This window comes from Spermophilus citellus (genome assembly GCF_964194105.1).
Source record: "Spermophilus citellus genome assembly, chromosome: 6".
In the NCBI taxonomy this organism is placed as follows: Eukaryota; Metazoa; Chordata; class Mammalia; order Rodentia; family Sciuridae; genus Spermophilus; species Spermophilus citellus.
The window spans coordinates 160,184,683-160,203,769 of NC_138187.1; the positions used below are offsets into that span (position 1 = coordinate 160,184,683).

Sequence of the window (19,087 nt, forward strand, 5' to 3'; positions counted from 1 at the left end):
TGTTAAGTCTTCCCATAAATGAACAAGGGATGTTTTCCCAATTAATTTAGATCTCCACTAATTTCTTTCAATAATACTTTATAGACCATTTTGCTTTTCTTTGGTTAAATTTATTCCTAACCAGTGCATTTTTTTTTGATGCTGTACAGATGGAATAGTTTTCTTAATTCCATGTTTGGATTGTTCATTGCAAGTGCATAGAAATACAATTGATTTTTATACATTTTCTTGTACCCTGCCATCTTTCTGAAACCATTTATTAATTCTAATAGTATTTTAGTGAATGCCTTCAGATTTTCTATCTACATAATCATACTATCTGCAACAGACACCTCCAGGATGGTGGGAACACATCGACAAGAGCCGAGACGCTTGTTCTGCTCCTGATCTTGGTGGGAAAGCATCCAGCCTCTCGCCACTCAGCACCTTAGCTAGCAAGTTGTCACATTGCCCTTTATCAGGTTGAGGACCTTCCCCCTCATTCCAAGTGCACTACAAGTTTTCATCAGGAAGGGCATGGGGCAGGAAAACCACTCCATTAGTGGCCGCCAGGAAGCAAGGAGGGCTGGGGGCCTACAGGGAAGGAGACCCCTTCCAGGACGCACCCCAGTGACCAGCCATGTCCCACCTGCCTACAGTTACCACCCAGTCGGTCCATTGGAACTAGGATGGGCTGATTAGGCCACAGCTCTCTTAACCCAATCATTTCACCTCTGAATGCTCCTTCATTAACACAGGAGCTTTGGGTAACACCTCATATCCAAACCCTAGCAATGACATCTTAAGTTAATTGACTTTCAGCTGTTAAAACCAGACTTGTGTTGATGGGATAAAACAAGGTAGTTCTACAATTCATGTAGAATTTTGAGGGACCCAGAATAGCCAAAACACTCTTGGTTGGGGTGCGGTGTAGGCAGAAGGACTCCTGCTTCTCAACTTAGCAAGGGTAATGAGGACAGCGTGGGACAGGCACAGGACAGACAAAGATCAACTGAACAGAATTCAGAGTCCAGATGCATACCCAAGTAGCTATGGTCAACAGATTTTGGACAAGGGTGCTGAGATTATGCAATGTAAAAAGAGTATCTTTTCAATAAATTTTGCTGTGTGTCCCTAAGCAGAAGATGAAGTGGACCATTACCTCACAGTGAATTAAAAATGAACATCAGGAGGGAGGTGAGGAACAAGGAAGGACGGGGGCTGAAATGGAGCAAATTACATTCCACCCACACCCAGCTGTGTCAAAGTGAACCCCACTAATATCTATAACTACAATGCAACAATGTAACAGTTTTTAAAAAATCACTCAAAATGGATCAAAGGCCTAAATGTAAAAGCAAAATCATAAAACTCTTAGAAGAAAACAGGACCTTGATTTTGGCAAAGGATTCGATTCTTAGATATCACATCAAAAGCATGAGCAATGAATTTAAAAAGACGATAATTGGAATTCACCAAAATGAAAAACTTTGTGCTTCAAAGGACACTATCAAGTGAAACAACAGTCCCCTGAAATAGGAGGGGGCTGAGGCAGGAAGACAGCTTGAGCCCAGAAGTTCAAGGTCAGCCCAAACAACAAAGCAAGGTCCAGTCTCGAAAAGCAAAACAACAAACAAAATCTACGTGTAAATAGGACTTTCCCTTTAATGTCACCAGAGGAATAAGAGCAACGAGGAAGGGAGCATTCTGGAGAGAAAGGCAGGCAGCTGCCCACAGCAGAGTGGTCCCAAGAACATTTCCACTGTCCAACCCAGCAATGAAGGTGGCAGGTGCCAAGGCATCCCCTGTGGGCGCAGCCAACAACCCCGCTCATTACCTGCTTTGGAAGTGACCAGCTGCAGCACCAGAGGTCGTCTCGTTACAATGCCCGACCCTCGAGGAAGAAAGTCCCTAAAGAAGTAAGAAAAAAATAGATTAAGGCATTCAGGAATTCTGATCACCTGTACACTTATAAGTTCCACATTAATTCTTCCAATTCCCAACCTTTCAATGTGTCAATCACCTAAAGAAGGGACGGAGGAGGGGAGGGGGAAGGGGGAAATAGTGGGGAGTGATATTGGCCAAATTATATTGTTATACTGTGTGCATGTATGAGTATATAACAGGAAATCCCACCATATGTACAGCCCTAAGATACTGATTAAAAACATGGAAAAAAGCATTTTAAACGTTAAAGAGGGGAAAGGTCTTATATTAATATAAGAATATAAGGAATATTAATCTATTACCATAATGACCTCACTGGAAAGTGTCATTCATACTTTGAGCCTGAAATTAATCAAAGCTTGCATTAAATTTTAGTGTGTTAGCAATTCACTTTCATTTTCAGAGAATTCGCATTAATAAGAACATTTGAAGCTAAAATTATTCCTTAAACTCATTTTGATGATTAAAAAGAAATCAGGACTCTCTCTGGCTTGAAAACCAATGTTAGCATCATTGAATTCTGGCCATGACTAAGAAGGTAGAATAGACTGTCTTCTAAATATCCTTAAATTTTTCTACAATAAAAGGACATACAAATTGTGGAATCAAATGAAGGCAAATATTGTTTCTACAGAAGTAAAAACAGCAGAAAAAATATTGCAACTTGAGTTTTGTTTCTTCTCATTCATTCCTGATAAATAGGAGTTCATGACAAATGAATATCATGTTGAAAATGGGCATGCTAAAATACCCTAAACCTATAAAATAGCAGCAAACAAAGCATCATGCAAAATCATATCAACAGTGCCACAGAAATAATTACTGATTCTACAACATCCGTGCATCATATGTATATGTGTTTGTATACATACACACACAGAGACATATACCCACACACACACCCTTACAATAGTATTTCAACACACATACAATGCCTCACAACTTTTAGAAGGACCATCACAGAATTCCATTCAAAATACACTTTTGACTCGTTATGTCTTGAAAAGTGGTTCCCAGCCTGCAGGATGGTGCTGCAACCCAGACACCAGGACCCATTCTGAACATGCTGCTGCATGATATTCTGCAGAAGATGTGTCATCTGTCCTCCTAACAAGCTCCAGGGGGTTGAGAGCCAAGGGTGTCAGGCAGGGTGACCACCATCCAGGGCATGCTCTGAAGGGAGAGCTACAGAGAGCATTAAGCGAATCCCCCCTGGCCAATACGTTAGTGAATATGTTGGGAGAGGAAGGAGTACTGCACAGCCTCAAAACGAAGCTCTTGAGTTCCTCAACTCCATGGGCCAGGTTCATCTAGAATGTCACTGTATGGGAATAGAACAAAATTTGTTTGCACTCCAAAAAAAAAAAAAAATGCCACCTGAAATAAACAATATGATTTATTCATAATTTTTTTTTAAAAATCACTGAGAGACTGAGCAATGCTAGGGAGACACTGTGGGAATGGCTGGAGCTTAAAATGCAAAGGAGAGACGAGGCAGGTCCACAGAACAGCACTCAAAAGGGAACAGTGGGCCACACTGGCGCTCAGGTGGGAGAGACCAGTGTGCCCCTTGTGATGTTTAGAACACACATAACTAAGCCCTCCTCCTTTCAATATTCTCCAGGGAGTACACTAAGATCATACAAGTTTGGATGGTTTCAATACCATTTATAATTTGATCCCAAGGAACAGGGCATCTACTCTGGCCTCCAGCCAGAAGGAAGAGGCTAACTGGAAAAATAAGATGAAGGAAGGAAGAACACATCTGCAGGGTAAAGAGTGGAGGGCCTCGATTTGAGCTGTGAGGGCCAGGAATGAGGTTTTAGAACTTACAGAGGCCAAAGAGAAATGTGCAGGTCTTAGGTGCCCGAGTGACGCCGTTTAACAGAACCATAAAAATGTTTTCTGAGGAGATGGAGAGAAAGAAGAAGAAAGAGGAGGAGGTGGCAGCAGCCAGGAAAAAGGAGATTTAGACCCTTTCAACCTTTACTCTGGGACTATTTCAACTCAGCCCTGTTAACTACATTAAAGCAAAACAGAATGCATCTGTCATTTTACTTATCAAATAATTACCCTGTATTTGGATGAAAAGCAAACCCACAAATCCAGTCAATAGTTTTCCCTATTTTTTTTTAAATTAAGCAAGCAGAACTTTGCATTGAGAGTAATGAATGGTCCCAGGCACCCACCCCTGCTCCTGCCAACTCACATCCAGGCTGCCGGGGGGGGCTCTCCAGTCCTGCCCCTAACACATACACTTTCACCAGAAATTAAAGATCGGGTGACCAAACCTTGCCATGTGAAAGTCTCTGCTCCTTCATGGGAGTCTCAAAAATGCAATAAAGCACAGAGAGGAATCTCTCCCCAACACAGAGTGAGCAGCTAGTTGGGCATCCTGAATGTACATCTCGTTATATTGACCCAGCAAAATAAAACTCCCTGCCCGGCACACTCCTGCTGTGAGCTAAGGTCACCATGAACCCTCATGGGGGAGAGGGAGACCCTTGCTTTGAACCCCTGACTGGGCAAAACCCTCCCTGAACCTCAGGGTTTTTACTACTAACGATAGTTCAAGTTATGTGGCTCAAATGAAGCACAACATCTGACCGCATTTTAAAACCCAAGTGCCACAGAACAAGGGGTTAATGTTCTCTGATTATTGGCGTGATATGGCCACAGAGTGCTTCTCCTGACACTGAAGAATTCTCTTGCCTAAAAACCCTTAAATTGCCAGGCAAGGTATATTCATGTTTTGCGAATGGAATTTGGATGTAAGGAGCCACCAACTCCACCTGAACCTCCTTCTTGGTGTTGACCAGCCACCATGCTTTGGAGAACTCAGTTCCTCACCGCTGCCCCCACCCACACTGAGCCAAGGCACTGGCACAAGCAATCTGAGTGGTTCATTAGCTGGGCAATCGGTGCTTGGTTTCCTCCAGAAAGCTGAATGGCTTATCCACATGTTAGTTTAGGGAAAATGATGATCATACCTTTAGTATTACTTTAGACTGTACCTTTTCTTTAAATTTGTGGCCTAATTCATATGCACACAACGAGAGCCACAGAGTCCCATTTGAACCATGCACATATGATCCACTTTCCTGAGTCATCTGGAGACTGGACGGCGTCGAGCTGGCTCCAGGCCTGCCCAGGGCCTCACCGTGGCAGGTCCGCACAGGGCAGAGGGAGCGCCTCCCTCTCTGTGCCACCAAGAGCTGCAACTCAAATACCCTCGTCTCTGAACCCACCAAATGAAGGTCAAGCCTGACGTCTTAACAGCTGTGCTTCAGGCAGTAAGTTCGTGTCCCTTCATGACTTCCGGACTCCTGGACAAAAGGTAGAGAGCAATTCTCACACTATGGTCTGAGAACAGTCTCAGTAACATTTCTTATAGGCTCTTCCAGAAACTTTGTTACGAAGAGATATTGTTTTGCTCCACTAGGAAATGACCGAACTCTGGAAGCCAGAAAAGGGTGAACACACTGGCTGTGTCGACAAAGCCAAGAGGAACCTGCCCCTCTAGCAGCAAATACAGTAACTTCGGAGACGGCTTTCTTCACTCTAAATGTAAGTGGTCATTGTGCAGTAAAAAGCCAAGAACTGCCTGCAACGAAGATGGGAGCCCAGCGCTGCTCTTCCAGAAGCTGATTCGAGTGACTGATTCATCACAGGAGAACGAGCGCAGGCTGAGCGGAGAATGCCAGCAGGCGACTATCAAGCAGGACAGGTGCCGCGGATAAGCACCCCAGAGGAGCAGTGGACAGAGCAAGGAGCTTCTGTCCGGGTGACCTGCCAGCAGGAACTGTAGAGAAGGAACCCGAGGTGGGAGGCACTGGACAGAGAAGCTGCAGCAGAGGATGATAAGGAAATGCAGATATGGAGGACGGTCAGAAAGACCGGGAAGGAAAGGGAGCAGGCAGACCCTGAAGCCCTCACTTGGTGCTGATGTTCCTCCTGTGAGATCTGAAAGGCACTCAGGAGGGTTAAGTGATGAGGTTTGCATTTTAGAAAACTTACTAGGGGCTAAATAGAGAACAGGAAAAGGGGAAGACTTAAACCAGTCACTAACCCATCAGGTTGCTCAGGAAGAAGAAAAAAAAACAAAACAAAGGTCCAATCCAGGGCAGAAATGGATGCAGGTGGAAAGAAACAGGAAGGACTCAATGGTTGTCTTGTTGTGGAATTGGATATGGAAGAGTTAGGGTGAGGCTCACACTCCTGGTTGGAGTAGCTGGATCAATGTGGCCCACTACCAGGACAGGAAATAAAGGAAGTTCTACCTTAGCTGATTTTTATGTGGTGTCTACCATGCGCCAGCACAATCTATTTCACAAAGAGGCGGAGAGGGAGGGAGAGAGAAAATTTGACCTCATAACCATCCTATGAGGTAATCACTATTACTATTATCGCTTCACAGATGAGGAAACGGGCACAGAAAAGTCACATGATTTGCACAGGGTCACAAAGCTAGTAAGTGATATCCGGGACTCAGACCTAGAGAGTATAGCCATTGCACTCGCTGGTGATCATTAGACTCTGGTATGTTTTCAGAGCTGTATGGGAAGAACATAAGGGGACACACTGCACTTGTTGATCTTTTGGTGCCTGGGAAGATCCAGATGGGGTTAAACCGAAGGGTTGGAACTCAGAATAAAAGTCCTGTGTGGGGATAACTTGCAGTTACAGAGCAGAAAGTTGAAGCTACAGACCAAATGAGTAGTGAGCAATGTATTTTTAAAAAGTAGTCCTTACCAACAGAATAGCCTTTTAAAACTTCATTTTAAAAATATAAAATTTTTTGTACCCCCAAATAATCCCCTTGGAATTACCTTCTCCTAACACTTCAAAATGATAATCAAAAAAAAAAAAAAAAGAGTGGGGGAGATGGGAGACAGAAAGGAAGGAGGAGAGAGAGAGAAAGATCACTCCCAAATGCTGCCACCCCTCCCCAAGAAGTGCTGAGGTCATGCTTTGATTCCAGCCCCAACACAATGGCGCTGTCACAGTGGCCCTCACTGAGAGCCTGCCAACCACCGCAAGGCCACTGTCATTGCTGAAGGAAGTCATTATGCCAAAATCCACAGATTTAATTGGAAATTTTCCACTGCAGTTTCCTTTTTCCTCCCTAAATTACTGGCACACAGTAAGATATTATCACACGGAGACTTGTAAAAGATCACAGTTTTGCTACCCGTTACTCTATCATTTAAAGCCTTCAATACCGACGTCAGCAGGTTTTGGAAAACATAGTTACAAGACCCATTGCAGGAAAGAATGCTTTTTGCTTACTACCATCTAAAAGATTTCAATACTCATTTTTTACTCACAAAACTTTAACATCCTAAGCAATATACTCTTCTTAAATCTAATTGATCAATAATCGATGGTTCCCACTAAAACATTGAGAATGCAAAGTGCCTCTATCAGAGATGTATAAACAAAATAAAGACACTTCTCGGTTCACAAACACCATGCCCTCACCCGCCAGGGAACACCGTCAAGAACCTGGGCCTTGATGTTTAATCCATTTTATTTGCTTTTTCACAAAAGTCAATTTGTTCAGGAATCTAAAGCCACCAGATTACTAAGTCTGGGTACAAAACAGAGGCACTTAGCTCTCACTTTATTCCAAATCACAGGTTACACCTTACCCTGGCTGGCTGCCATGAAGGTGAATGGCAAAGTAGACCACCATAAGGACCACCAGTCGCCTTCCCAATATCCTTTCCCCCTTTCTTATTGACAGAATCCAACTGTTATTAGGAATGGCAGTGTGCCCACCTTTCATAGATAAATAAACCAACCCCCATTTCCCAGCCTCCCTTGTAAACGGGGTGTCCACGTGACTAACTTCTAGACAGTAAGGTGTCATTACAGGCTGCCGAGTGCCATCCACACAGTTCCTCCAAAGAGTCTAATCTGGTGAGTACCTTTCTCCTTCCTCTTCTCCCTGCTGGTCACCTGTGGCTTAACCACCTGAGGCCACAAGGCAATCGTGGGAATGAAGCTACGGGCAAGAGACGGCAGGGAAAAAGAGAAGAGAGGAGCCTCCGAAGGCTCAGACACCGAGTCGCTGCAGGTGACCCTCTTCTACCAGGGGCATGGGAGGGAGCAGAGGGGCGAGCAGAGGGACCCTGCCCCAGGCTGGTGTGTCTCCACCTCCTTTTCCTTATTGCCCCCCCCAACGAGCTTTATTTCACATTCTACATTAAAATTGTCCTCTATTAAATACAGTATCAGATACATTGCCTACCAGTATGTGTGTTTTGTGTTTGTGCTTTAAACCTGAAAAGATGCTTTTTGTCCCCCAAGAACCAGGTTGTATGTCCCTGGGGCACTAGTTGTCCCACTGAGAAAGAGCACTCAGAAGGCTAGATATTCTGTCCCATCAGCCACACCTTCCTGTGGAGTTTCTAAAGAGATACGGGGGGGGGGGGGGGGGGGGGGGAAAGACAAAGTCAGAGGGCTTCTGCCTCCATCCCAATTAACTCCCACACTTTCTGAGCCTGGAAACCCGGGCAGGCCTGCATAAGACGCAGCCCTAATGCCATCCGTTTCCCTGCAAATCCCATGATCTTTTTCTTTTTTTTTTTTTATAAGAGAGAATTTTTAAATATTTTTTAGTTTTCAGTGGACACAACATCTTTATTTTATTTTTATGTGGTGCTGAGGATCGAACCCAGTGCCCCGCACACGCCAGGTGAGCGCGCTACCGCCTGAGCCACATCCCCAGCCCCAATCTTATTCTTATGAATGTAATGCACTCCACTATTGTCATCTATGTAAGAAATAAATTTAAAAAAAGAAAAAAATAATAAGACACAGCCCTAAGACCTGGTATCCCAGAGGCTGAAAGGCCTCCTGTTATGGTTTGGGTATGAAGTGCCCGCCCAAGGCCCATGTGTTGAAGCCTTGGTCCCCAGTGCAGCAAGGTCGGAGGTGGAACCATGTGGCCCTGACAACTGTGGATCAGTAGGGCTCTGACCTCATCAGTGGATTAATCCATTGATGGAGTCATGATTTTATGGCACTATGAAGAGGTCACGGAGGCTTATGAGATGTGACCTAATCACAAGAAATGGGTCACGGAGGGCACACCTTAGTAGGATATACAAAGGCAGTGCTCAATGACAACTTACTGAAAAAGCAAATTCAGCACCCTAGAATTAAAATTGCCAATTTTTTGGTAAATTCTATGGGATAATTCTTTAAGTATGTAAATTCTTAATTAAAGATAGAAGTATTGTGCATGTGATCTATTGCTTTCTTACCTAAGAAAACATTTTCCTTACATATTTACTTGATTTTCTCTCAGGGTCTTATATTGTTGAGTTTCATATTTTAGACAAAAAGGGGTAAAGAAAAAGCACTCTATCTAATTCTCTCTCTGACACACACACACACACACACACACACACACACACCAAAAAAAAAACTAGATACACACATGTTATAAGTACATAGCTAATTCTCAACTTCTAAGTTACTCCTGAAACTATGTTCTCAGTGACAGTTTAGGGAAAATATTTTTAATAGCTTTAAGTCCCAAAATGTACTAACAGTCACTGATAGAAAGACAGAATAACAGAACTCACTAAATTCTTGCTGCCCATTCAATAAGTTCTGCTGACTAAAGAAGGCATATGAATGAGTCAACCTAAGAATTATTTTCTCTGAGTATTCACTGTAGGCTATATGACAAACTTGTATGTATCAGGAATGATATTTAAACTACATGTCCACTGGTAGTCAGTACACTGACGTGTGATGAAAGTGACAGTTCTGTGACAGTCCCTGGATGGAAGGGCTAGTCTGACGGGTGGCCTCTCCGGGTGCTTGGAGCACCTTCGTTGAGAGCCTTAGCAGTGTTGTTGGTTCTTTCTCCCAAGACCCAATAGCACACTTCAGAATTCACCACAAAAGCTTTGAACACTTAAATCCAAAGGAGAACAGACCATTGGGTTAAAGATGGAACAATCAGTTCTGGCAAAATCCGCTGATACATCCATGTCCACTTGTGTTCAAGACATTGTTTAACGGGGGAAATCGAGAGCAGAGTGATACGAGGGGAATGATTCTACCCAAGTCAGAATTTTTCTATCATGACTACAGTTTTATTAGCTAAAGATTTCAATTTCTGCAGAATGCTTTAAAACACTTCTTTTTAAGACTGTATAGTATGGTGGTGGTTTAGAGCAGATTCTAGCACTAAAATGCCAGGGTTTGAACGCAGGGTGCACTACCTCAGCTGTAAACTGGAAGGAGGGGGAGGAATAATAGAAGTCTATCTGCTGTGGACAGATGTCCAAGGAAACTCAAGACTTTCTGATTTTAGAGAAGTAAAATGATGTGCACCACCACCAGAGTCCACAGAAGCATCTGGAATCAAACTCACTAGCGTTTCTCTAGCAGAACAAAGTAAAGCGAGTACTGAGAGAGAAGACGCCAACGGTGAACAGACTCACATCAGTTGAGGTCAAGTTTGCTAGTTAACAAGTGCTAAGTGAAATTAAGTTTTGCCGGATGAGTTATAATTGGTTTTCAAAGCGCTTTACAACTGTAGGGAAGGACTGAAATGTTTCCAGTTAGGCCCAGCACAGAGCAGGAGTCAAGGCTACCACCAAGATGATCAGTACCATCGTCATCACTTTTAGAAGTAGTGGAGAGTTATCTTGAAATCTACTTAGTAATTAATTATGCAAATTTGTTCCTCAAACTCACAGGCCTCTATAAAGAAGCAGAAGTAATCTATTGCTTGCCACACTGTCTAGATTTTGGGGGTGTGACAAGGAACACGCCTCAACATGAACACATGTGGCTCTGACCTTTCCATCTGGGAGCTCCGGCTGCTGTGCTTCTGCCTCCCACAGAAGGCTCACGCTCATCATGGAACAAACTCTTAAACCAGCCAAGAGTCAACACACATTCCAGCCACAGTGCGCTCCATTCAGACCCAGAGCCAAGTGAACCCCTGGCATCTAGAGCATTCCACACGCGTGTGACAAGTGTTATTTCTAGCCACTTAGCAGCACCAGTGAAAAGAACTCAAATACTTGGAGAAGAAAAGGTCTGCATTCCCACGAGGAGAGGCCTTTATGAGCCCTTAATGGCCCCCTTTCATGGCCTTCCCACTGACGCATCTCTAATTGTTCCAATTATGATTTCAAGTCACAAAACCAGTAATGGTAGAAGTCTTCAGTTCAGTGTGTGCTTTCTGAAAAGAGGTCTTTAACGGCACAACCCTGTAATAAACCCGTGACGACGTGGGGTCTGGACCGCAGCCTGACCATAAAGAGGGAGCAGGGGCCCGAGACCCTGGCCACGCAGCAGCTGAGGTTCCAGCTGCCACTTGCCTCCTCCTTGAGAGACTCCGTGTCCACGTCTTGAAAGTGCGAGGACAACACAAATGTCCTCCGACGCCCCTGTGAATCCTCACGTTCTCTCAGCCTGACGCTGCACAGAACCTGCTCTCGCCTCCAGCTGGCCACTGAGCAGCTTCCTGGTGTCTCCTCCACACAGGGAGGCCAGCGCCCAGTCTGGGTTCCGCGAGCACAGGATGACCTCGATCGCTTTCTCCCTGAGGCCAGGCCCACGGCAGGTGCCCAACAGTATTCTTTAGAAGGGAGGAGGAAGAGGGAGGCAGGAAACAGGGAGGAAGGAAGAGGGGCAAGAGGAAGGGAGGCCGGGACCAGCGGGATCCTGTCCTACAGCTGAAGCAGGGCACAGCAGACACTGGTAAGAAGACCACATGAGGGAATTTCACATTCATAGACTCTGCTGTATTAGAGTTATTACAGAGACAGCAACTCAGTATATTCTGTGCTGAGAAATTAAGACACTGAAAATATTTAAATGTACAATAGTCTACATAGAAATACGAACATTTTGATGCTTTGAAACAATGAACCACGAATTATTTTTTTCACAATTAAATGTTTTCTTCACCGTCCGCATCTAATCTCAATGTAGACAGGAAAATGCACAATTGACTGACAATCAAAACATTGAAATTTGGCAGGAAAGAAAAAAAGGAAAGAAACCTCCTGGCCCATTGGATTAAAAAAAGGCATTTCTAATGCAAGAGTCCTAACATCAACAATACTGTGAATAAAATAGAAGCCTGTTAAATCATTACATAATCTATACCATCTCTTATTACAAGTGTGAATGTTCACGCTTCACTAAGTCAGACGCCAATAACTCCGATGTATAAATGAGTTCCATTCATCTCTCTCCATGGTCTGTTTTCAAGAAGTTAACATGTAAGATTCTTATCTCATCTCCAGACTATTTAAAGAGTCATAGTTTGATAATTTTAAAATCATGGGCTATAACCCATAAGTGAGTCTGATAACAATTTTGTAGATCATGACTTACACTTTAAAAAAAAAAAAAAGAAATTGAAAGGAATGAAACTGGACAGAAAATACCTGAGTGTATCACACACAGAAGTATTCCAAAACACTCCGTCTTCTATTTTGGCATACACATCCTGGGTCCCAGTGTGGAGTGCAGTTCTTACAGTAAGGTACAGTCAGTGACTGGAAAACACCAAGTCTTTATTTCATGTGAATGAATAAATATATATATATATATATATATATATATATATATATATATATATATATAAAATGTCTGTGGTGTTTTAGATGGACTCCAATTTTGTATTTCAACATTTAAAAAAAAAGGCATCATTGAACATAGAATTTGAGAGATTTAAAGCATTTTATCAGAGGCTTAGAAATCCTGAATGATTGCACGAAGGTTCCCCCTGGGGCTGCAGTTTAAAGCAGTGGGTCAAGACAAGCCTCGAGGAGAAAACGTGATTTGAGCAGGCGTGGAGGGGTGAGTGCACTGGCCACACAGGTGCCAAGGAGATGGTGGTCAGCCCTCGAGAGAGGACTTCGCAAGAGGAAGGCACGGAGACAGCGCAATGGGTGGTCTCAAAGGATATCACAGGGACTCTGGCTTTCTCTGTATGAAATGGGGGTCGTGGGGGAGGCTGTTGAAAGATTCTGAGCAGAGATGTCACACAACCTGACTTGCATTTGTAAAGGATCACATCAGCTGTTAAAAATGAGCTCTTGGTGTCGAAGACAGAAGAGGGTGAAACAAGTGGGAGAGGCGAGGGCAATCTAGGCAGAACATCAGAGCCTTGGACCAGGGTAGGGGCTGCAGAGGTGGTCAGGTTTGGGGTTTCTTTAAAAATGAATCCCACCTGGAATTATTTCTGCCTTGCAGCACAATGTGGTAGGACAAGGATACGGGGTTCCAGAATGGCCTGGGTCCACCTCTCATGTTACCTTGGCTACATTTTACATCCTCTCTCTAAATCTCATGGTCCAGATCTGTGAAATAAAAGTAGTGTCACTTACTCTAAGGTTTATTGACCTTGTAACTCAACAATAAGCACACAGCAAGACTTCCATCAACGTCACCTTCTTTTCCTCCCCTAGGATCATTTGTTAGAGACTTAAGTGAAATATAAAAGGCCCAGGAAATCATAGTTAACAGACATTCCCTGGAAGTTAGGACTCTTTGATGAAAATAACCTAGTTTCCAAAACAAATTAGGTATCTATAAAATAGAAAAGATGAATATATTTTAATTCCAAAAAGTAGATTGAGAATTATGTCAGATTTTTCAAGTTAAAGTACATTATCAAGATTCTGTGCAAAACATTCTTAACGTGGTTCATCGCATGTCAGAAGACTAGTTAATGGGGGCAGGGCACATGAAGATGAGCTCTCAGGTGCAAGAGTCTGTGGGCCTTTGTAATGGCCACAAAGAAACTGACGGGAGGAAGGAATTAAGATGTTTTTAACAAAGTGAAATTCAACTACGATTAAAAATACTAATGTTTTACAAGCTACTTCATTCACTTCCTCATCTTATCTTTGAAAGCTACAATGTACAGGGATTGAGACGACATCCAATAATCCAGTCCCGGTCCCCTCCTTGCACAACTCATATCCACAGGCCTTTGTCTCCACCCGTCAGCTGTGGGCCACCTCTTAGAACTGAAAATGACTTCAGTCTTGAGCTGTGGTTTTGAGCCTGCTCCTGGATTTCACCCTTAGTGTCCTAACTCCAAGTTGACGTTCCTGTCTGGCTTTTTCATCCTTCTGTAAAAATAATTCTGCATGCTGGGCTCAAATCCACTCAAAATACCTCCCTTGACCATTAACAAACCGTTTCCTGATAATCACTTCTTTGCATAGAAAGTCCTCTTCCCCATTTGAGACCCTCCATAAGTCCAATCTTACACAAGGTAAGCTTCTTTTCACTTCCCAGCTTTCTCCTCACCACATTCGTAAATACCTCAGAGCTGGGACAGAACTTCCAGGCCCTCCCCCATGCAGGCCAAAGCCCTCTCTTCTGTGATTTTCCTACTACAGCTCAGCTCTCCCTCAATGTAAGTCATTTCATTCTGTCCCTAACCAGCCAGTGATTTAAGCAAGGCAGGCATTTTTCTATATTGCTAATTAGGAAGCCAAGAATTATTTATAGACTCCCTAATCTCTGCTTATTCAAAAAGGAGAAATAATATCTGAAGTGAATTTTGAATGATGAGTAAGCATTTTCCAGGTTGTCAAATGAAGACAAAGATATTTCAGGATGGATGCACACCGGCCAGGGAGGTAGGGAAGAGAAATTAAATCCCTGTGTGTGCAGGGAGTAATGTGTGCCCATAAAGCTATGAACAGCTCCCCAGAGCTGACTTGCAAGCCACGCCTTTTTGTTTCTCAAATTCAATTCCCTTCACACTTCAAAGGTAAAACTTGAGCCACATAAGTAACATCAGACACCAAGAAAGGCTCTCTCTCACCCCTTGAGTTGCATCAAGACCCAAAGGTGGTGCAATTAAAAACAAAAAAAAAAGTCCCCGGCCCGTGGCAACTCCCTGGAGACTCCTGGTCTATACCCCACGATCCTGCTGAAGGTGACAGTTCCATTGGGAACTCCACTGCTGAGACCTCTATGCAGCCTCTGCCAAGTTAGCAATGAGGATCTTCATCATGGATGTCAGAGTCACCATCTGCTCAATCCTCTCTAGCACTCACATGATCCCACCCATTTCAGAACCTCCAGGGCACTGCTTCAGTAGAGTACCAACTTCAGCTACCCCCCAAAACAGACCATCCTGGGACCAGAGGACACGCTGTCAGGTGGAATGAGCCAGGCACAGAAAAACAAATGCCATGTGTTCTCACTCATATGTGGAGCCTAAGAAAGCTGATCCAATAAAGTAGAGAGAAGACCAATGGTTGCTAGAGGGTAGGAAGGGAGGAGGGAGGGAGAATAGAGGCAGACCGGACAGCAGATAGCAGGAACCAGAATCCAATTAGCTGGAGGAATGAGTACTAGTGTCCTACAGCACTACAGGAGGGTAACTATAGTTTACAGCAGTTTTTCTTCTATTCTTATTATTAATAATATATTTTTTTGGTACCAGCCAGGGGCTCTTAACCTCTGAGCCACATCCCCAGCCCTTCTTTATTTTAAGACAAGGTTTTGCTAAGTTACTTAGGGCCCGAGTTGCTGAGACTGGCCTCAAACTTGTGATCCTTCTGCCTCAGTCCCCCGAGCAACTAGGATTACAGGCATGTGCCACCACACCCAGCTATTACATATTTTATTTAAAAAAAAAAAAGAAAGAAAGGAATTCAAAGGATCCTATCACTAAGAAATGATAAATGTTTAGAGAGTGAAATGCTAAGTATCCTGATCCAATCCCTACAGATTGTATATGTGTACCAAATTATCACACTGTATCCCATAAATAAGTACAAAAATAATATAAACAGTTTTTAGTGGAAAAAATTATACCATCTTCAATTTCCTCTCCCTGGTAAACTTCTCTGAGAAGACTGGCCAATCTTCTAAAGACAACCGGCCTTTCTTCCCCAGTCTCTTCCCACAGTGATGGGCTTAGCTGCCCTCCCAAAGGCTTTAGATGCACACCAATCCTAAAGGGATTGGTTCTTGACTGAACCAAGAATCTGGAAACATGGATGGGCTGCATGCATCCCTTAATTAAAGTGCAGTTTCTTATTTTGCTACAGCAAATTCTGAAAATGCCACCCCATTACACATGTAAGCAACTTTAAGTCTTCCTTCTCCAGCTAGACCACAGGTGGCTCAGGAAAACAGTCATAGCAGGCACTAACATATGTTCATAATGTATTTTAGCTGATTATATAAACTCATGCCCTTGACATATTGCAAACCAAACTGTGCCTCCAAATATAGCTTGGTGAACCATGGTGGCACACACACCTATAATCTCAGCTCTTCAGGAGGTTGCTGTAGAAGGATCATAACACCAAGATCAGCCTGGGTAACTTAGCAAGACCCTGTCTCAAAATAAAATACAGCACGTGCCTAGTATGTGTGAGGCCCTGGGTTCAATCCCCAACACCACAAAAGTATTTTTTACATATATATATATATATATATATAAAAGTATTTTTTACTTATATGTATATATATACGTATACATACACATATATTATGTATCATACACACACACACACACACACACACACACACACACAGGATTACAGGCATGCAAAGCTTCAACAATATTCTCCCCAATTCAGCACCAGTTGTCTATGAAGAATGCAGTGCTCATGGCTAGCACTGAATGAATTCAAGCAATGTGCTCATTTTGCCCATAACAGAACATTTTAAATAGTTTTTAAGCAAAAATGTAAATGTAAAGGTCTACACAGAATTTCCAGCTATTACCTCTTTCCTGTTACACTCTTTTGTAAGAGTAACATGTCTACAAGTTAAATTTTCAAGTTCCAAGCTTAGTTAAGACCTCCAGCAAATCTTTTTCAATCAGTTCTCATATGAACCATGTGTGGTCATTAAAGGACAACAGATTACAAGAAATTTCGGTCCTGACACCAGCTTTGGGGACTTACATGACTGCTACTGAACCTCTTACATGTTCTCTCATTGTAAAACAGCAACAACATACTTACCTCCCTCCTATGTACTGTATTCTGTATAATAAATCATACAGCCCTTGGGAAAGGCCTCTCAAAACTACATTATGAAAAAAACATCTAGGCACTATCAATGGTCATGTGCATCTTGGAGCTTGGAGTCTAAATTAATAGATAAAAGTTTCATTCAGGAAAATAAAATCCAAATGGTAGCACCAAATTCAAAACAGAGGTCTATAATAAAGTCATTTTTAAAGTTATAGTATTTGCTACTCTCCATTCTATGACATCAGATTATACCCATAAAACATTTTCTAAAAAAAAAAAAAAAAAAATCACACACTTTTTTTTTCTTTTAGTTGTAGATGAACACAATGCCTTTATTTTATTTATTTTTTATGTGGTACTGATTGAACCCAGTGCCTCACACATGCTAGGCAAGCGCTCTACCACTGAGCCACAACCCCAGCCCCACACATTTTTTTTTATCTTATTTCTCAGTTAGAAATTTTCCTCACACCCTCACCCCTTTCCCACCCCACACCCTCATTCATGCTTTTAAAAGCCTTTTCCTTGAGTAGCTGTTGTAGAGCACAAAATAACACAACGGTTTTCAACCAGGGCCTATACTCTGATAGGGACCAGGAACTCCAGTGTGTCCTAACAAGCACCTGACAATCTGTTCCCACCCTACGTGAGTCAGCCACCAGACTGTGTGGCTTCTGCCATAAGGACTTGGTTTCAAGAAAATTTCAGCACTAAAGACAGTGGCAAGAATCCCCTGAGCCCACTGGGAGTAAAATAATAATACAGAGTTAAGCCTTTGATCAGTTAAAAAAAAAAAACTCTTTATCAAAGATTATCACTCCCAAACACACTTCTGCACCATCAACACCACTCTGGCCACCATTTTGATTTTAAGCCATTGTCTAGATATCAGACTCTTAATTGTCCGGGACAGAAACACTTCTCAAGTCAGGGATTTGGGGTCCTAGGAGGTTTCAAGGCTTACCCTTCTGAGTGTCAGCAGGGCTGCCACAATTCAATCCTGAGCATTTTACTTTCATTTTCCGGAACTCTGTTTTTGTACATTGGCAATTCTCAAAGAACAATTAAAATACTCACTGCCTTTAACTGGAAAATGAATCATTCGTATTTCATTTTTAATAATTTTTACTCTAGGCTACTATTTCAATTAAAGACATTGAAAGAAAATAATACTCTTCCTTAGAACACAAAAGAGGAATATTTGCTACTCTGACGACTTGAGTTGTATTCTGTAGGGTCAGAATGTAGTCTGGGATAGTGTTTTCTTCTTATTGAAAAATCTCACTTTATTAACCTTTTTATGATCCCACAGGCCAATACAGACTGAAAATGATTATTTTTAAAATGTGCCATGGGAATAAAATCTTGGGCTGATATGGAAAGCTCGGGCTCCATCTATAACCAGGTTTTCTAGTCTTTCTATTTATCATAGGTCTATATCTCAGCAATGTAAGGTTTAGTCTTTTTTTTTTTGCTGCTATGACTAAAAGACCCGACAAGAACAACTTTAAAGAAAAGTTTATCTGGGAGCTCACAGTTTCAGAGGTCTCAGCCACTTCATTTCTCAGGGCCCCAGGTGGGTAGAACATGATGGAGGAAGAGTGTGGTGAAGGGATGCAGCTCAATGATGATCAGGAAGGAGAGAGAGAGATTCCACTTGCCAGATACAAAATATACACCCCACGGGCATGCCCCCAGGGACCCATCTCCTCCAGCCACTCCCTACCCAGCCTCCCTTTCCACTCAGTTAATCCCATCAGGGGATTAATTCACTGATTGGGTTAAGGCTCTCATAACCCTATCATTTCTCCTATAAACCTTCTTGCATGGTCTCACACATGAGCTTTTGCGGGACACCTCACACATGATCTTTTGGGGGACACCTCACATCCACACCATACCAGTATGCAAGAAGCACTAACTCTTGGGCATCTTACAAACAAAAACAATAGTGACACTTTGGGAAAGGCTGGAGCTGGCACTTGAACTAAAACTAAGAAAGGCAGCTCGTATTTCCTATTGGTGTTCTTCAGGCAAAGTATACCAAGTACCTAACAGTCCCTGGCAGAACCTTCCTGGACCAACCATCCCTTACCGCCTCAGTGCTTGGAGCCTGTCACCTCCCTCTCTCATCTCTCAGAGCTGTTTTCTTGGGT

At 42.9% G+C, this 19,087-nt stretch overlaps 1 protein-coding gene across 5 annotated transcripts in view; it reads right to left on the reverse strand.

The window, feature by feature from the left end:
* Nucleotides 1–19,087, reverse strand: part of DNM3 (dynamin 3) — a 432,335-nt gene that overhangs the window by 362,929 nt on the left and 50,319 nt on the right. For all 5 annotated transcript variants that reach the window (XM_081298148.1, XM_081298146.1, XM_081298145.1 and 2 more), the window contains exon 2: nt 1,817–1,890. In XM_081298148.1, coding sequence (XP_081154274.1) covers nt 1,817–1,890 — 74 coding nt within the window. The remainder of the gene's footprint in view (nt 1–1,816; nt 1,891–19,087) is intronic.